At 44.9% G+C, this 17,509-nt stretch overlaps 1 protein-coding gene across 3 annotated transcripts in view; it reads left to right on the forward strand.

Annotated features, from left to right (window-relative positions):
- The window catches only part of LOC120996234, a 142,310-nt gene that overhangs the window by 52,362 nt on the left and 72,439 nt on the right, over positions 1-17,509 (forward strand). For all 3 annotated transcript variants that reach the window (XM_040426019.1, XM_040426021.1, XM_040426022.1), the window contains exons 7-8: positions 14,110-14,144; positions 15,016-15,104. In XM_040426019.1, the coding sequence (XP_040281953.1) occupies positions 14,110-14,144; positions 15,016-15,104 (124 nt within the window). The remainder of the gene's footprint in view (positions 1-14,109; positions 14,145-15,015; positions 15,105-17,509) is intronic.

A 17,509-nucleotide genomic window follows, 5' to 3' on the forward strand; every position in this document is an offset into this window, starting at 1 on the left:
CAATTAGTCACCCTCATTAAGGACACCTGTCTTAACTAGTCACCTGTATAAAAGACACCTGTCCACAGAATCAATCAATCAAGCAGACTCCAAACTCTCCAACATGGGAAAGACCAAAGAGCTGTCCAAGGATGTCAGAGACAAAATTGTAGACCTGCACAAGGCTGGAATGGGCTACAAAACCATTAGCAAGAAGCTGGGAGAGAAGGTGACAACTGTTGGTGCGATTGTTCGAAAATGGAAGGAGCACAAAATGACCATCAATCGACCTCGCTCTGGGGCTCCACGCAAGATCTCACCTCGTGGGGTGTCAATGGTTCTGAGAAAGGTGAAAAAGCATCCTAGAACTACACGGGAGGAGTTAGTTAATGACCTCAAATTAGCAGGGACCACAGTCACCAAGAAAACCATTGGAAACACATTACACCGCAATGGATTAAAATCCTGCAGGGCTCGCAAGGTCCCCCTGCTCAGGAAGGCACATGTGCAGGCCCGTCTGAAGTTTGCCAATGAACACCTGAATGATTCAGAGAGTGACTGGGAGAAGGTGCTGTGGTCTGATGAGACCAAAATAGAGCTCTTTGGCATTAACTCAACTCGCTGTGTTTGGAGGAAGAAAAATGCTGCCTATGACCCCCAAAACACCGTCCCCACCGTCAAGCATGGGGGTGGAAACATTTTGCTTTGGGGGTGTTTTTCTGCTAAGGGCACAGGACAACTTATTCGCATAAACGGGAAAATGGACGGAGCCATGTATCGTGAAATCCTGAGCGACAACCTCCTTCCCTCTGCCAGGAAACTGAAAATGGGTCGTGGATGGGTGTTCCAGCACGACAATGACCCAAAACATACAGCAAAGGCAACAAAGGAGTGGCTCAAGAAGAAGCACATTAAGGTCATGGAGTGGCCTAGTCAGTCTCCGGACCTTAATCCAATCGAAAACCTATGGAGGGAGCTCAAGCTCAGAGTTGCACAGAGACAGCCTCGAAACCTTAGGGATTTAGAGATGATCTGCAAAGAGGAGTGGACCAACATTCCTCCTAAAATGTGCGCAAACTTGGTCATCAATTACAAGAAACGTTTGACCTCTGTGCTTGCAAACAAGGGTTTTTCCACCAAGTATTAAGTCTTTTTTTGTTAGAGGGTTCAAATACTTATTTCACTCAATGAAATGCAAATCAGTTGCTATCTTTTATTTAAAGTTATTTTTTCGATTTTCCTTTTGATGTGCTATCTGCCACTGTTACAATAAACCTACCATTGAAATGATACTGTTCTGAGACTTTTCATTTCTTTGTCATTGGACAAACTTACAAAATCAGTGAGGGGTCAAATAATTATTTCCGCCACTGTATATATATATTTTTTATTTTTATTTTTTTTTAACCCCTCCAGCCCTATTGTACTATGCATTTTGTATTCAGAATGCTATTATTTTCTCTTATAACCATGTTATAAGGGAAAATAATAAAGATCGGGTCCCCATCCCGATCGTCTCCTAGCAACCATGCGTGAAAATCGCACCGCATCCGCACTTGCTTGCGGATGCTTGCGATTTTCACGCAGCCCCATTCACTTCTATGGGGCCTGCGTTGCGTGAAAAACGCACAATATAGAACATGCTGCGATTTTCACGTAACGCAAAAGTGATGCGTGAAAATCACAGCTCATGTGCACAGCCCCATAGAAATGAATGGGTCCAGATTCAGTGCGGGTGCAATGCGTTCACCTCACGCATTGCACCCGCGCGGGAATCTCGCCCGTGTGAAAGAGGCCTTAGTCAAAATTTGTCAGGGGTATGAATAATTATGGGCAGCACTGTATGTCTTTTCTCAACCGTATAAACTATCATACTAAGGCCTCATGCACACGACCGGTTTTTTTTTGCGGTCCGCAAAAACGGGTTCCGTTTTTCCGTGATCCGTGACCGTTTTTTCATCCGTGGGTCTTCCTTGATTTTTGGAGGATCCACGGACATGAAAAAAAAGTCGTTTTGGTGTCCGCCTGGCCGTGCGGAGCCAAACGGATCCGTCCTGACTTACAATGCAAGTCAATGTGGACGGATCCGTTTGACGTTGACACAATATTGTGCAATTGCAAACGGATCCGTCCCCCATTGACTTTCAATGTAAAGTCAGGAGTTAATATACCATAGGATCGGAGTTTTCTCCAATCCGATGGTATATTTTAACTTGAAGCGTCCCCATCACCCTGGGAACGCCTCTATGTTAAAATATACCATCGGATTTGAGTTACATCGTGAAACTCAGATCCGACAGTATATTCTAACACAGAGGCGTTCCCATAGTGATGGGGACGCTTCTAGTTAGAATATACTACGAACTGTGTACATGACTGCCCCCTGCTGCCTGGCAGCACCCAATCTTTTACAGGGGGCTGTGATCAGCACAATTAACCCTTCAGGTGCCACACCTGAAGGGGTTAATTGTGCGTATCATAGCCCCCTGTAAGAGATCAGGGGCTGCCAGGCAGCAGGGGGCAGACCCCCCCTCCCTCCCCAGTTTGAATATCATTGGTGGCCAGTGTGCGCCCCCCCCCCGGCCCCCCCTCTATTGTAATATCATTGGTGGCCAGTGTGCGGCCTCCGTCGGCCCCCCCTCCCTGCCTTTATTGTAATATCATTGGTGGCCAGCGTGCGCCCTCCCCCTCTCTATTGTAATATCATTGGTGGCCAGTGTGCGGCCTCCCCCGGCCCCCCCTCCCTCCCTCTATTGTAATATCATTGGTGGCCAGTGTGCGGCCTTCGTCGGCCCCCCTCCCTCCCTCTATTGTAATATCATTGGTGGCCGGTGTGCGGCGCATTGCTTAATGATCTGTCACTTACCAGTAGGAGGAGCTCCCGGCCGGTCACAGACAGCGCAGCAGGTAAGTATGATGCTTCTAATATTGTAATATTGCTAAGTAACCATGGCAACCAGGCTTGCAGTAGCGTCCTGGTTGCCATGGTTACCGATCGGAGCCCCAGCGATTAAACTGGGACTCCGATCGGAACTCTCCGCTGCCACCAATGATCGGGGGGGGGGGGGGGAAGAGGGGAGGCCGCACACTGGCCACCAATGATATTAATACAATAGAGGGGGGGCCGACGAAAGCCGCACACTGGCCACCAATGATATTACAATAGAGGGGGGGGGGCGCACGCTGGCCACCAATGATATTACAATAAAGGGAGGGAGGGGGGGGGCGACGGAGGCAGCACACTGGCCACCAATGATATTACAAAAGAGGGAGGGGGGGCCGCACACTGGCCACCAATGATATTCAAACTGGGGAGGGAGAGGGGTCTGCCCCCTGCTGCCTGGCAGCCCCTGATCTCTTATAGGGAGCTATGATATGCACAATTAACCCCTCAGGTGCAGCACCTGAGGGGTTAATTGTGCGGATCACGGCCCCCTGTAAGAGATCGGGTGCTGCCAGGCAGCAGGGGGCATTCATGTACACAGTTCGTAGTATATTCTAACTAGAAGCGTCCCCATCACTATGGGAACGCCTCTGTGTTAGAATATACTGTCGGATATGAGTTTTCACGAAGTGAAAACTCATCTCTGAAAAAGCTTTTATGCAGACGGATCTTCGGATCCGTCTGTATGAAAGTAACCTATGGCCACGGACGCGGATGCCAATCTTGTGTGCATCCGTGTTCTTTCACGGACCCATTGACTTGAATGGGTCTGTGAACCGTTGTCCGTCAAAAAAATAGGACAGGTCATATTTTTTTGACTGACAGGAAACACGGATCACGGATGCGATTTTTCCACGGACCCATTGAAAGTCAATGGGTCCGCGAAAAAAACGGAAAACGGCACAACGGCCACGGATGCACACAACGGTCGTGTGCATGAGGCCTAACTATGTAAAAAAATGTGACAGTAATTATAATTCATACCAAAAGTTGTAAGCCTTTGTTCACATCACTCCAACAATACATTTGTTATATACTCAGGGAAAACTCCTGCCATATATCTCAAAAGTATCCTTAGGGCCATGAGTGTGCTTTTGGCATCCATTGGGCTGGTATTTTTTGATGTTTTATAAAGACATTTAGTATAAAACACATACTGCTCGGTATACGTATATTTTAATATGGTAGCCTATGGGGGACATATGCCACTGTATGCGTATATCGTGCCATATGTTGGAGCCTTCCATCTGAGGTATACATGGAGCAACTCTCCTAAAATATAATTGGGACATAAGACTCAAATGTGGCATGACCAGATTCTAAGAAACTTTGAGCCTAATTTATCATTACATTGCACCGCTTTTGACACAAGAGCGGTTACTCCACTGGCCTCACTACTTTCTTCAAAAGGGAAGGGGACGGGCAGGCATAGTTGCTGGCACAGATCTCAGACTGCCAGATGCTGCGCCTAATTTATGATGAGGCGTACGCAGCGTGCCTGGTTATCATAGCCCGGCATACGCCACCGGTTTGTGATAAATTAGGGCCTATCTATTTGTCATATAAATTCAATGACACACTAAAGAGATAAAGGCAACTATAAGTAAAGATCCTAAATCTCATGCTTCAGCCACATCATATTTGGAATCTCCAAAAACATTTAAAAAAATCAGATAGCGTCACAAGGAATAGAGGAAAAATGTCCTAATTGAATATTAGGGAATGCTTTCCCACTGCCTTGTGTCGAAGTTCACACCATGTGACATACATAAAAAAATATTTTGACATCTTACTGAAAATGGTTTGTATCTTAAAAAACATCAGATTTGCATGCATAAAATTAATCATTAAAAAGAATAATCTGAATTTGCTCTGCTGACCACTTGCCTTTAGGCCGCATGCACACGACTGTGGTGTGTTTTGCGGTCTGCAAATCGCGGATCCGCAAAACACAGATGGTGTCTGTGCGCGTTCTTCAATTTGAGGAACAGCACGGACAGCCTTTACATATAACTGCCTATTCTTGTCTGCAAAGCGCAGACAAGAATAGGACATGTTATATTTTTTTTTGCGGGGCCACAGAATGGAGCAACGGAAGCGGACAGCACACGGAGTGCTGTCCACATCTTTTGCGGCCCCATTGAAGTGAATGGGTCTGCATCCGAGCCGTCAAAACGGCGGCTCGGATGCGGACCAAAACAACGGCCGTGTGCATTAAGCCTTAGGGTTGTCCTGTCCACAACGACAGTTTTTTTTCGGGGGGGGGGGGGGGGGGGTTCACAATCACATTTTAGTTTTTTTCAAAGTTCAAATGTTATTGAAAATTAAAAAACAAAACATTACAGCTCAAATAGGAATGGGACAACACTGAAAATAAGCATGGAAGCAGATGTTTCCTTTAGTAGCTGGGAGCGATTAAATCCTTAAAAGGTTTATCCGAGACTTAAAAATGTTGGGCCCCTCACACTGATTCTACTTACCTGGCTCCCCACTCTCTGTGCCGCTCCTGGTCCCCATACCGCCACTGCTGCTTCTCCGTATGCGCGGATGAAAACTTCCGGTGTGGCAGGGGAGCAGCCAATGGCAGACGGGGACGAGGCGCGATGCTAGGGAGGCTCATCCCCATCACCGTCTACCATTGGCTGCTCCCCCCCTTCCCCCGGCACTGGACGTTTTCAGCCGTGTACAGGGAGAAGCAGCAGCGTTGCGGACACCAGGAGCGGTGCGGGCAGACAGGTAAGTAGAATCAGTGTGAGGGGCCCGGCATATGGGGGGGGGGGGGGATTTTTTAGTCTCGGATAACCCCTTTAACTCAACATGGCATTAATAGGATGAGTTTGTTCAAGTCTTAACATGGGTTTCAGAGCTTGAATTCATTAAGAATAGAGACCTGAGAAGGTCAGAAAAGTGCTGTAGAAAAAAAATAGAACGATATATAGTAGGGGTTGTTCCATCAGACAAGGCAAGACTGGGGGAAGTTATGAGTCACCGAGCAATGTTTGAGGTTAGATTGGATGGTAGTATGTGTAAGATCCAGCATGACCATATACAATGAGATTTTTCTCGTATATCTATAAACATGTGGTAGTTTCTCATTCACCATTTACCACAAAAGGCATCTATTGACTTTTGAAAAAAAGGAGACTAATGAAATTTGGGATTGTTTCTGTATATCTTCAATTTGTACTTGTTTGTTAAGCCGAATGCACACGGCCGTGATTCACGGCCATGAGCGGTCCGTGGTAACACGGCCTGGATTACTGCTGAGGGCAGGAGCGCACGGCGTCATTGGTTGCTATGACGCCGTGCGCTTCATGCCGCCGCTGCACTACAGTAATACACTCTCAGCAGGAATCCAGGCCGTGTTACCACGGACCGCTCACGGCTGTGAAACACGGCCGTGTGCATTCGGCTTTAAGAGGTATTCCGGTTGTTTGAAGTTAACCACTATCCACAGGATAGGCTGCGTGCACAAAGCCCAGGGCAGCAGGGAGAGTGTAAAGTCCTATTCACCCTAATAGAGCTCTATTAGGGTGAATAGGACAAGGGTTCTAGCCCCCTTAGGGGGCTAATAGTTATTAAATAAAAAGTAAAAAAAAAACAGTTTAAAAAAAACACCAAAATATTACGTTTAAATCACCCACTTTCCCAATTTTACATATCAAATTTACACTGCCTGTCAAAAAAAAAAGTCGCCACCAAAAAAAAAAGGTAACACACGCCTTTCGCTTTGATTACGGCACGCATTTGCTGTGGCATTGTTTCGATAAGCTTCTGCAATGTTACAAGATTTATTTCCATCCAGTGTTGCATTAATTTTTCACCAAAATCTTGCATTGATGATGGTAGAGTCTGACTGCTGCACAAAGCCTTCTCCAGCACATCCCAAAGATTCTCAATGGGGTTAAGGTCTGCACTCTGTGGTGGCCAATCCATGTGTGACAATGATGTCTCATGCTCCCTGAACCACTCTTTCACAATTTGAGCCCGATGAATCCTGGCATTGTCATCATGGAATATGCCCGTGCCATCAGGGAAGAACAAATCCATTGATGGAATAACCTGGTCATTCAGTATGTTCAGGTAGTCAGCTGACCTCATTCTTGGAGCACAGACTGTTGCTGAACCTAGACCTGACCGGCCGACGGCATGACGTGATGTCGTAGACGTGCAGTACTCTCCCCCGCCCCCCATACTCTGCCTAGCCGGCTTGGTCCTGTCTGCCTATTACCTCGCCTCCCCGCAAGGATCCAGCATGACTCCAGCTCCAAGTCTCGCCTGTCCCTGACCGCTTGGAGGTGCGCCTATCTGCCTGCTGCCGCTGCCTGCTGCTACGGTTCGCCGTTACTTACTGCTGCTGGTGCCAACACATGGTTGTAAGCTGAGGGGAGTGGGCTGTGAGTGTTGGAGGTCCCGGATCAGCTCCGGTGAAAAGTATTTAGTCCCGGGCAGGGTTTGTTCGTGGTATCGCGAGAGTCTGCCTGGGTATGTAGCTTGTTGCCTGTCTCTGCCCGCTGCGGCCTGTGGAGTACGGCCTCTGGAGTGTTAATGGAGGAGAGCTGGTGCACTGTGGGATCAGCGGTGCTGGATGGACACATTGCTGGACATATAAGGTTGCAGCTCATTTAGTCTGCTGTGCGGAGGCTTTCCCCACTTATACGGGTGGAGATACTGGGGTGGTCCATTAGCAGCGTGGTTTGTACCTGTATTAGGCTCTGGTGGGACTGAGCTGAGGCGACAGGGGTCTTCTTTTTAAGGGGTGACTAAGGGACTATCTGGAACGTTGGCTAACTAAGGGTAGTCTTCCCCGTGATGTAACCAACTCAACATCTATCTTCAGACATAGCCGCTCCTAATTAAATTTATCGGAGCAGGCTCAGCCCTGGATGGAAACCCACAGAAGTTGAACAGGCCAGACGGATCCACCTCCCCGTATTTGGAGTACCGTGAGTAAAACAAGAGTTGAGGACTTGGATACTGGCGTAATAACCCCGTAACTCTCACCTGCTCCTGGCATTTACTAATCTTGCTAATAACTAATGGAACTGGCATCCGTGGAGTTAGAAAGGGTGTAAGAAGCCTTTTGTTATAACGTATGCAGTATATTTTGTGCAATATTCTTATATTTGGTCATTAGACTCTCAAGGTTTCACCTACTAATCCCGTCAATGAAATATTCTAATTAGATGTGACTTTCTAACCCCCCTGAATGTATGAACCCATATCTCTGGCCTCTTGTTATCGGAACCTCAACACGTGGAGCGGCGAGAGTTGAAAATATCTCTCGATCTGGACATTAGAACATTAACCTTTTAAATCTTATTTTTTGGTTGTGAATTCACCCTGAAAGCTATATTTCTTTTTACAGGGATTGTAATATGGGAATGCCTCTTATATGTATTGAGTATTTGATATTAAGGGGGCATAGGAGTGATAGTATTGGCTTTTTATGCTGATCCAACTGCTTTTTCTGTTAACAATTAACTCTGTTTCCAGTATCTATAACAGCACCGGCCTTCCCCTATGTCCGGCCTGGAGGAGGAGGTGGAAAACCGTGATCAGGGATTGACATCAGTTTTTTTTTTTTAAGAGAAAATGCCCCCGAAATCTGTTAATTGGAGATCTACAGGGTATTCATCACCTAAAAGTGCAGGTCCGAGTAGTCCCTCAGCAAAAATAGATAGATTTTTAAAGAAATCTTCTCCGCATAAGACAAGACAAGCCCAGAAATCACAACTACCACAGGAACCCCCTGTTATTTCTGACAAAGCAGAAGTAGGAAATGATATGGAGGGGAACCCGGGGGGTGAAAAGAGGATGGAATTGATTGATAATAAACTGGCTGACATACTGGCAGCGGTGCACCTATCAAATCAATCACTGATGGAGCTCTCCCTAAGGCCCCTTTCACACGGGCGAGTATTCCGCGCGGATGCGATGCGTGAGTTGAACGCATTGCACCCGCACTGAATACCGACCCATTCATTTCTATGGGGCTGTTCACATGAGCGGTGATTTTCACGCATCACTTGTGCGTTGCGTGAAAATCGCAGCATGCTCTATATCCTGCGTTTTTCACGCAACGCAGGCCCCATAGAAGTGAATAGGACTGTGTGAAAATCGCAAGCATCCGCAAGCAAGTGCGGATGCGGTGCGATTTTCACGCACGGTTGCTAGGAGACGATCGGGATGGAGACCCGATCATTATTATTTTCCCTTATAACATGGTTATAAGGGAAAATAATAGCATTCTGAATACAGAATGCATAGTAAACTAGCGCTGGAGGGGTTAAAAAATGCGTTGTCTGGGGGGACATCTACGGTGGATGGGCCGGGGAGGCCGTAGCGTCAAGGAATGACTTAGAGCCAGGATAGCCATAACTTAATGACAGACAGACTTTTTGTATGGAATGTCCGTGGTTTAGCGGACAGAACTAAGAGAGTGATTGTCTTTGATGTCATTAGTAAACATCTACCGGCGATTGTGTGTCTACTTGAAACACATTTGACTATGCGGACAAAGGATAGATAAAGAGGGCAGGTTTGTGTTTCTCCATTGTAGATGGTCCCAGACAATATATATATTGGCGTTTGTTAATGTCCCACCACCCTTCTCCCTATACGTTATTTCTCAACTCTTTGACTTTGTAAGCCAAAGAGATGAATGTCCAATTATACTGCTAGGAGACTTTAATGAAGTTATGGACTGTGGACTGGACAGGATATCCTCGGGCTGTCGGAGCGGGCCGGGAACAGGAGTGACATCGTCATTAACCAACATATGTCAAGAAATGGCGTTAATAGATATCTGGCAACACTTGTATGGTGATGCAAGAGTGTACTCCTGTTTCAGCCTCTTCTGTACTGTCCTATCTAGGATAGATCTGGCCTTTACAACGGCTAACTTCATTTGAAGGATTGTCCGTATGAAATATGAGCCACATACGATTTCAGACCATTCCCCAATCCTCCTAGTAATAAAAGGGGGGGAGGCTGTTGGGAAGCCTCGTACCTTCAGACTTAACCCGCACTGGTTTAACATACTTCAGGAACTGGGAGAAGTGGGGAGTGAGCTGGAGGAATTTTGGAATATCAATGTTAGCTCTGCCCATATACATTATGACTGGGACGCCCTAAAAGCCTTTACCCGAGGCATTTTCTATGCTAGAATTCAAAAAGCCAAAGCTTCCTACACTAAAAAGGAGACCGCTCTGGAACAGCGAGTATATACCTTGCAAGGGAGAATATCTACGGATCACAGCGCGGATGCACGGCAGTGTTTACTTGAGGCAAGGGAGGAATATAACCACCATCTTCAAGATAAATGTCAACAAAAGATCTTTTTCTCAGGGCAAAAACAGTTTTGAGAGGCAGGCAAGCCAGGGAGATTATTAGCCTCTTTGATCAAAAATACTACCAGCAAACTACCACTGTAATTAAAAGCATCAGAGCGAGTAAGGGACAGATATACATAGAACGGGCGGATATCGAACGAGAATTCACCAGTTATTTCGCTACTTTATACAGGTCGGAGTTAAAGGGATGGCATGTTGACCATAAGATATTCCTGGATGGGATTAATCTCCCCGCCCTCTCCCAGGAGGACCGATTGATGTTGGAGACTCCCCTCCAACTCATGGAGTTAGAAGAGGCATTAAAAGCAACTAGAGGTAACTCCGTTCCAGGTGCAGATGGCGGTATAGTGATGTGTTTCTACCTCACTTGCTGCAGGTATTAAATGTATCCTGGAACGAGGCTCATCTCCCCACATCAATGGCTGAAGCTATTATCACACTGGCTTTGAAAAAAGGGAAAAATGAACAGGAGATGGGATCATATAGACCCATCTCCTTACTCCATACTGACTATAAAATTGGCGCCAAGGCGCTTGCTAATAGGCTTAAAAGGGTCATAGCTAAGATAATACATATTGATCAAACAGGTTTTATACCAAAGCGTTCAGCCCAGACTAATATTCAAAGAACTTTGATGAATATTCACTTGGGAGAGGGAGAGGACCGCTCCATCCTGTCTTTAGACGCCGCTAAGGCGTTTGACAGGGTGGAGTGGACTTTCTTATGGGAAATAATGCATAGGATGAATTTTGGCCCTAATTTCGTCCAGTGGGTTAAGCTGCTGTATGAATCTCCCAAGGCAAGGATAAATGTGAATGGCTCTCTGTCGGACCCCTTTGAATTACAACGGGGCACTAGACAGGGTTGTCCATTATCCCCTCTTTTATTTGCTATTTTTTTGGAGCCCCTGGCATGTCGAGTTAGACAGGATACTCAAATTGCAGATTTTGGGACCCAGGATTTGCAGGACAAAATTAGCTTATATGCTGATGATGTCCTGATGGATATCTGGCTTTGCCCTATGTGATGAAGATAATAAATGAATTCGGCCTCTTCTCTGGATATGAAGTGAATTGGCAGAAATCATCTTTGCTTCCGTTAAATAAAATGCTCCCAGTTAAGGTTAGGGATGTTAGATGTTTAATGTTAACAGACTCACTGGAATATCTGGGAGTCCGGATAAGCCCCATGGTGAAAGACTATACTAAACTGAATATTATCCCTTTGATAGATAAAATAAAAAACAAAATATATGTGTGGAAAAAGCTGACGCTGGGACAGGCAGATAGGATCTCTCTAATTAAAATGATATTATATCAACTATCTCCTTGTCCGATATGGATTGAAGACGCACAGTTTAAAGCTCTGGAGAGATTGTTTAATGAACTAATCTGGGGCAGGAAAAGAGTGCGTATTAAACAAAATTATCTGTGTATAGCAGAGGAGAATGGTGGTTTGTCCCTCCCTTGCATACGTGGCTATTATTTAGCCTCCCAGATACAGTGGTATATTTCTGCACCTTTCTATATATTCTCCAAACTCATTATAAATTATAGAGGACCCCAGCATGATATATTTAGCATCCTAGAAACTGGATATATGGGAGACGGGGAGAAAAAATGTATTATATCGCACTCCATGCAACTTGTTTGGAACTCACTTAAAGCTAGTATGGGAATTACGCACATATTTAAATTCACTCCCCTATGGTATAATGTGAACTTTAATGAATTTAATAAATGGAGGATATAGAATTTTGGGAAAGGAAGGGTATAATTAGGGTAGAGCAAATGATACATAATGGTGATATTAGGACTTTAGCTGAGATAATTGGGCACAAGGATATTAAAATATTAGATAGGTATAAATATTTTCAGGTCAAACATGCATTTATGTGCACGAAAGATAAAGAGGTGTTTATGGATAAGTCACATGATTTTATTGATTGGTGTTTTAATTCATATCAAAATAGTACCTCCATCTCACTAATATATAGCAAATGGAGAACGGAAATGGCCAAAATAAATATGTTTAAAAGTGAAGCGAAATTGGGCCAAGATATTGGAAATAACATAATACTAAAATGGGAACCAATTTATAGGAATGTTCGGAAAAACTGTGTGTCTGGGAACCACAGGTTAATTCAGTTCAGGATTTTGCATCGTTTATACTACACGCCCACCTCTCTCTCTCGGTTCTATAAGGACGCTTCAGATAAGTGCCGTAGGTGTCAGGCCCAACGCGCAGACTTTATACATCTGGTGTGGGCCTGCCCTGTGATACAGGATTTCTGGATCAGTGTCTTGGGGATCAAACGACCCTTTGTCAATATCAGAATGGCATCAACTCGTGGATAAAGTAAGGAAATATGAGAAACTTGCTATCTGTAATAAGAGTCAGAAAACTAGATGGGACAGAACTTGGTTGACGTGGTCATAAGGTCTGGTCCGCCGTGGATGCGTCCCCAGACAGCGACAGTGAGGGTGGAGGGGGGGGGGGGGGGGGACACAGGTTCGAATAGGTTTTTGGTTTTTTCTTTTTTTCTTTTGGACAATGGATTGGTACTTGTGATGGGAAAAGTATATAAAATTTGTGTATATCCAATGTACCTGTGAAATATCATGTATGTTAACCTTTTCGCTATGTTTTGGATATAAAATAAAAAAACTAATCAATAAAAAAAAAAAAAATAGACCTGACCAACTGCAGCAACCCCAGATCATAGCACTGCCCCCACAGGCTTGTACAGTAGGCACTAGGCATGATGGGTGCATCACTTCATCTGCCTCTCTTCTTACCCTGATGCGCCCATCACTCTGGAACAGGGTAAATCTGGACTCATCCGACCACATGACCTTCTTCCATTGCTCTAGAGTCCAATCTTTATGCTCCCTATCAAATTGAAGCCTTTTTTTTCTGATTTGCCTCACTGATTAGTGGTTTTCTTACGGCTACACAGCTGTTCAGTCCCAATCCCTTGAGTTCCCTTCGCATTGTGCGTGTGGAAATGCTCTTACTTTCACTATTAAACATAGCCCTGAGTTCTACTGTTGTTTTTCTTCGATTTGATTTCACCAAACGTTTGTGATCGCCGATTTACGATCATTCAGGATTTTTTTCCCGGCACATTTCTTCCTCGAATACGATGGGTCCCCACTATCCTTCCAGTTTTTAATAATGCGTTGGACAGTTCTTACCCAATTTTAGTAGTTTCTGCAATCTCCTTAGATGTTTTCTCTGCTTGATGCATGCCAATGATTTGACCCTTCTCAAACAGACTAACATCTTTTCCACGACCACGAGATGTGTCTTTCGACATGGTTGTTTAAGAAATGAGAAGCAACTCATTGCACCAGTTGGGGTTAAATAACTTATTGCCAGCTGAAAGATGATCGCCCATGCAGTAATTATCCAATATGAGGCTCATAACTATTTGCTTAGTTAAATCCAGGTGGCGATTTTTTTTTTGGACAGGCAGTGTATAAGCAATTTAAAAAATAAACATATTAGGTACTGCCACTTCTGAAAAAGCCCGAACTATTATAATATTAAAAATATCTCCTATGCGGTAAACTCCGTAACAGAAAAAAAAATGTAAACACGCGATTTTCCATTTTTTTGTCACCCCCAAAAAAAGGACGGCTTTTTTGTGTTTTATTTTTTTTCACGTGGTATCAAGTATCGCAATACTTTTTTTATGGTGAATTGGTGGGAATACCCCGTTAAGGTGAGAGGATGGCAACCACATATAAATGCACATGTGATACTTGTAGTTCTCATTAGGTTTGAGATCCTGAAGTTACGATAATAACTGTATGTGTTATGTTACAGGAAGAACAATATAAAGAAGCAGCATGATGATAGTGGTGAGATGTCTTCTAAAAATCATTCTTCATCTTCCTAAAATGTTATATTCTTGACTGCAGTGTTTTATAACAGACCTATTCACCATAAAGGGGTTGTTCATCTTCATATACGTTTTTAATTTCTCGCTCCCTTCCTGCTGGACCGGTGGAGTCAAACTTACTTCCTTGCTCCCCACCACTTGGTACTGGCTCCTTCGGTCCACCACACTTCGGTCCAGCTTGTAAACTTCCATCATGGACAGGGGCGTCACATGCACTGCTGCAGCCAATGACTGGCGGCACATCACTGCGTCATGTGCATGTGCTACCACACGTTACTTATCTGGCAAGTCACCCGTGACCACTGTTTGTGCTGAAAGGTTACATGTTGGGACTGGAGAGCAACGAAGAGCCGTGAACCGAAGGACCCGGAACCAGGTGGTGAGGATCATGTAAGTGTGTTTGACTCCACAAATCCAGTGGAAAAGGAAAGGGGGGCTGGGAATTAAAAAAAAAATGATAAAAAGCTGGGCAACTCATTTAACCCCTTTGGGTTTTCTGGACATTTTGCAGCCAAAACACAGATTGTGGCTCTAGCTTGTACCCATGTTTGATAACGTATTTTTATCAAACTTTGACATTAGAATACTTGCATACACAGCCTGCATAATATATGCTGTCCCCTGGCCACCAATTCATCTATTATCTGTAGACCCCCGCAATGGAAAAGTACAATTGGGTATCTCTAGGTAAGATCTACTGGAACACACTGATGCAGCTCAGCAGAATAAGTGCATATTTAATTCTTCATTTCTGAGTGATTGTTCCCCATACCATTGTATGTGGGGCACTTTCTATGAGACGACATTCTTCCTATTTTTATATTTTTCAGCTGCCATGCAGAATGTGCACCCCGAAGAACAGTCAGAAGACAACTTCATTTTAGCTATTCATTCAACTGTTGAAATAGAAGACAGTGAGGTAAGTGACCTTTAGTATCTTAGAGTTACAGTCCGTATTTCGGTACATCCACACTGGAAAGACCTGTTTCATAATCCACAGGTTATCACATATTGTGCAGATTTGTCACAGATCGTGCTGCAGATTTCATCCTATGAATGCAGATTTCATCCTATGAATTGCAAAGGGCGAAATCTGTGGTGGAAATCTACAGCTTAAATGGAAAAAGCAAAAGGAAAGACAACACTCCAAACTCAGTCCAGTGGTGTTTTATTCACCCAGCATCCACAGTGCAACGTTTCAACTGCTCAATGCAGCCATGTTCAAGCCTTGCTAGGATATGCCATCAATGTCCAATAGGTGAGGGTCCCATCTATAGGACCCGCTCCTCTCTGTATAACGGGTCCTCCCAAATTGGAGAGCATGCGCGGCCACTCCGTTTACTGCTATGGCTAGTCCCGAAAATAGCCAAGTGCGTTCATGTCAGTTGTCTTTGGAAGTCCCACAGCAGTGAATGGAGAGCACACCGCGCATGCTGCGGGGAAAGCCGTTCTGGAGATAGGAGTGGGTCCCAAAGGTGAGACTTGCACCTATCTGACATTGATGGCATATCTTAACAATGTATCTTCAATGTTCGAGATGGGAATACCCTTTTAATCATTACATAATGTTGGAGCTAAAATTAAAATGGTGTTAAAGGTAAACAATAATTTTAAGGCTACAGATAAGAGCAAACAAAAAAAAATCTGAACTGTCGCTTCATAGCAAAGCTGGTCATTTACTATCCATATACTAGGTCATTTACTATCATTTAAGGTCCTGTTTGATTGAGGATATGTGTTGGAATTACTTCAATTGCCAACCAGTGCGTTTGGCAGTGAAATATTTTCTATGCTTAATCTCAAGTTGCTGTTGACAATGTTACTCATTTGTCAGACTTTTAAGGCCATCAAAGATCTCAGATATAACCAAGATGAAAACATGAACCGGTTGTGTTCAGGTAAGAGAAATGTTAAGGCATGTAGAGCTCAGTCGCTCTGGCCATAGGTTGAATTTGCAAATTTATCTTGGAGTTTTACTTGGAAATGAAAGGGTCTGTCTGCTTTAACCCCTTCCCGACACATGACGTACTATTACGTCATGGAAGTCAGTTCGTTCCCGCATCTTGACGTAATAGTACGTCATGGTTAACTCCGGTCACCACGCTGCATCACGCGGAATAAGATGGCTGCACTTATCGGCAGGCAGCCATATTAGCTGAGGGCGAGCAGGAATTTTTCCACCCCCCTGCAGCCCCAATCGCTGCGATTGGCCGGTTAGTAAAGACCGGCCCATCGCAGCGCCGGCAATGGTATGTTATTGCAGGGGGGCCTGGCTTGAGGTGGCAGGGGCTGATTACATAAACCCATGTCACCTCCTAGGTCAGGGAGGGGACAGCAGCACAGGTGTCCCCTCCCAGTGCTGCAACTGGCTGGAGCAAAGCTATTCTACAATTAGCCAATCTGTGGTGCTGCTGGTGGCTGGGACGGAGGTGATTGGGGTTGATTACATCAGCCCATGTCACCTCCGAGGTCAGGGAGGGGACATCAGACACCGGTGTCCCCTCCCAGTGCTGTGATTGGCTGGAACAACGCTCCAGCCAATGGCAGCGCTATGCAGCTGAAAGAACAGTTGGTGCCTCTCTGCAGGCAGCCATTCTAGCTTGGTGACTGCTTGCAGAGAGGACCTATTCCCCACTATGCTGCTGGTTGTCGGCTGGGACTTGTGGTACTACCACATAAATCAGTGCTTTTCACTGCTTTCACAAGAAGAAGAACAACAACATCTAGAACAGCTGCAGTGATCTTTGGCTCATCTGCAGCAGTTTCAGATCCCCTGTCCCTCCCAGTCTTTTTTTTTTTTGGCTTTTTTTTTTTTTTTTTTTTTTTTGTTTCCAGCTCTGCACCACTTTTTCTGTGTGCGAGCTGTGATGGGCAAGTGCTGATCAGTGCTGATTTTTTTTAGTGCCAGCTAGATAGATAGATATATATATTGTGAGGCAGTGACATGAGTCATTTATGATGGGAGATATGTGTCACCCAGAATGCTGCAGGAAACATTCTAAAAGAGGTTTTGTTTGCACCGGGAACGTGTCACCAAGGTGCCCTGCCTTGGTAGAGCAAAGGTCTAGATTAGGTGTCCACCATGAGAACATGCTGGCGGTTAAGTGCAAAGACAAGAGGGATGTCCTTGTACTAACTACCATTCACACTAACACCAGTTCTCCTGCCTGAGTGTGAGGTACCACTGTCAACAAGCCACACTGCATCCTTGATTACAACAGGCACTTGGAGGGGTTGATCTGTCTGATCAAGTTCTGAAGCCCTAAGGTGTGGTACAAAAAGCTGGCCATATACATTGTACAGATGGCACTGTACAATGCGTAC

Source organism: Bufo bufo, chromosome 3 (genome assembly GCF_905171765.1).
Source record: "Bufo bufo chromosome 3, aBufBuf1.1, whole genome shotgun sequence".
NCBI classification, from domain to species: Eukaryota; Metazoa; Chordata; class Amphibia; order Anura; family Bufonidae; genus Bufo; species Bufo bufo.